Source organism: Salvelinus fontinalis, chromosome 38 (genome assembly GCF_029448725.1).
Source record: "Salvelinus fontinalis isolate EN_2023a chromosome 38, ASM2944872v1, whole genome shotgun sequence".
Taxonomy (NCBI): domain Eukaryota; kingdom Metazoa; phylum Chordata; class Actinopteri; order Salmoniformes; family Salmonidae; genus Salvelinus; species Salvelinus fontinalis.
In genome coordinates, this window is record NC_074702.1 from 6,203,348 (window position 1) to 6,205,620 (window position 2,273).

Here is a 2,273-nt window from a genome sequence, read left to right on the forward strand (position 1 = left end):
CCCTCCAATCTGCTGCTACGTTGTGTTAAAATGTTATTTTTCATCATTCAGGCATAATGCATGTTTTAGCATGTTGCAGGTTGATTCTGTGTAGTATCTAGTATGTTCTCTTTGATCACATGACTTTGCAGGCCTCTCCGTTGACTGACATTGGAGTGGGCGACTTGGTCTGCTTGCCTCCAAGCATCCCCATGTTGAAGTTGAGGCCTTGGAAGGCGCTCAGCAGGTTGTAGCCATCGTCCTTGGCCGGGGTCTCAGGACCAATCAGTTTAGCCAGTTGACGGGGGAGTGCCACTTTCCCTTGCGCCGCACTCAGGTGGCTGGTGTCCTTGGAACTCTGGGGGTTGGAAAGAGAGTTGGGGAGAGAGGGGTAGGGTGACGAGAAAAAAATACAGTTTAAATATAGTCCTGCCATTTTTAACTTCAGTCTCAAATCCCTGAAGTAAGAAACATGGTCAGTATCAGAACTGGGATGATGCCAGACAGATAAATGGTAAAGCAGCACTGCTTTAAGGGTTATGTGTATGGGGCTAGGGGCTAGGAGATAGGGGCTAGGGTCTAGGAGATAGGGTCTAGGAGAGAGGTGTATAGTTTGGTCTGCTAATACAACACACTAACCTTGGAGAGTTGGTACTTCTTCCTGAAGTGATCCCTCATGGCGGCTCTCTCTGCGTGCTTCTGAGCATTCAGGGCTTCCCTCAGCTTCCTGGAACCAACACAACAATTACATGTAACACATAGATAGACACACACAAACATAAATACATCCCTGCCCTAAAACCCATCACCGCCAACCCCCAACCTGTCTGTTACAAAGCTGGTTTTCATCCATAATCTCCTCATGGTGTTGTTTCTAATCTCCACATTGACCACAGTGGTCATGTTCTAGTTATGTTTGCGGTCACTCACCTCTCCTTCTCCAGGTCAGTTTGGTAGGAGCGTATGACGGAGGTCTGTCCCATCCGTGGAGGGCTGCTCTTTACTCCTCCTGTCCCCCTCTTGGCCCTGCGCCTGGCCCACACCTCTCTCTCCTTCACTCCTGTCACACAGCTGGACAGCTTCTTCATGGGCACCGCCAGAGACTGCTTCACCATAGTATCCATGTCTCAGGGTGTGTGTTAGAATGTGTGTGTATGTGTGTGTGTGTGTGTGTGTGTGTGAGAAAGAGAGAGAAAGAGAGGGTAAGTCCAGAACTCTCTGTAGTGTAACCTATGTGTGTTACTTCACACTCAGAAGCATCATTGTCCTTTTTCATTCATGTTCTGTAGGACATATGTTTGTGTCTGTGCGCATCTCCCACATCTTCCTCCTTGAGGTTAGCTGGCTTGGACACACTCACTACAGTACAGACAGCCAGTGTATTCATAGACAATGACTCAGGGTCTCAGTAGCTGCAAGGACAAGGACACAGACAGGCAGTTAGAGATTACACCCAGACAGCATGTGCAGCGTTTCAGATAGACACACACAACAAGCCCAGTCCAGTACTTCCTTACCCAGACACCCACAGTAGGCCTGAGCCTCAAACACCCATAAAGTCCTTAGAGCTTCAGCTAGAGACCATATACTGTAGCGAACCGTGTCCCATAGTCCAGTTCCACAAAGCCTTGAGGTCCACTGAAGGCAATGAGAAGAGCAACCTCACAGACAAAGTTCTTCCTGCTCTCCTTTCCTGCTCTCCTCCACTCTTTGTGCTGTGTGTTCTATTGCCCTCTCAGGTGAAAATGACAGCTTTCCTCCCCGAGGATCTACTACTCAACCCATTCCCCCCTCATCCTCTATAACCTTTAAAAAGTTCCAACAAGTTACCATCCCTCACGCCTTCTAAGTAGACGATGTCTTAAGCACAGGTTTGGGATCTGTTTATGCAATCCCAATACCCAATCTCTAACCATTAGAAGGCAGAAAGACAAAGTGATCTTCGATCAGGTGTAACCAGCTGTGATCAGGATGACGGTGGAGGTTTAAGACAGGCCAGATGGATGGAAGGGCTCTGAGTTCAGTAGATAATGGGAGATGGATGGGAATAGAGAGGCAGACAGAGAGATAGATGGCGTGAGGGAAAGTCAGTCAGTCAGTATGAGACAGTAGTCTGTGTTCAGAGCAGAAGACTGTCCCAGACCTGCTGACCTGGGCCCTAGGACCATGCGTCGGGACTGCCGCCCGTGGTGACTCCTTGCTGTCCCCAGTCCGCCTGGCCTTGCTGCTATTCCAGTTTCAGCTGTTCTGCCTGCGGTTATGGAACCGCCACCTGTCCCAGACCTGTTGTTTTT

At 49.1% G+C, this 2,273-nt stretch overlaps 1 protein-coding gene across 1 annotated transcript in view; it reads right to left on the reverse strand.

Annotated features, from left to right (window-relative positions):
- LOC129837699 (complexin-3-like) overlaps positions 1 to 1,334 on the reverse strand; it is a 1,428-nt gene extending 94 nt beyond the window's left edge. Inside the window, exons 1-3 of the mRNA XM_055904078.1 lie at positions 910 to 1,334; positions 619 to 706; positions 1 to 337 (exon numbers count right to left, since the gene is read on the reverse strand). The exon at positions 1 to 337 is cut by the window's left edge and continues 94 nt beyond it. Of these exons, the coding sequence (XP_055760053.1) occupies positions 116 to 337; positions 619 to 706; positions 910 to 1,103 (504 nt within the window). The 5' untranslated portion in view covers positions 1,104 to 1,334 and the 3' untranslated portion in view covers positions 1 to 115. The remainder of the gene's footprint in view (positions 338 to 618; positions 707 to 909) is intronic.
- Positions 1,335 to 2,273: the final 939 nt, after the last annotated feature.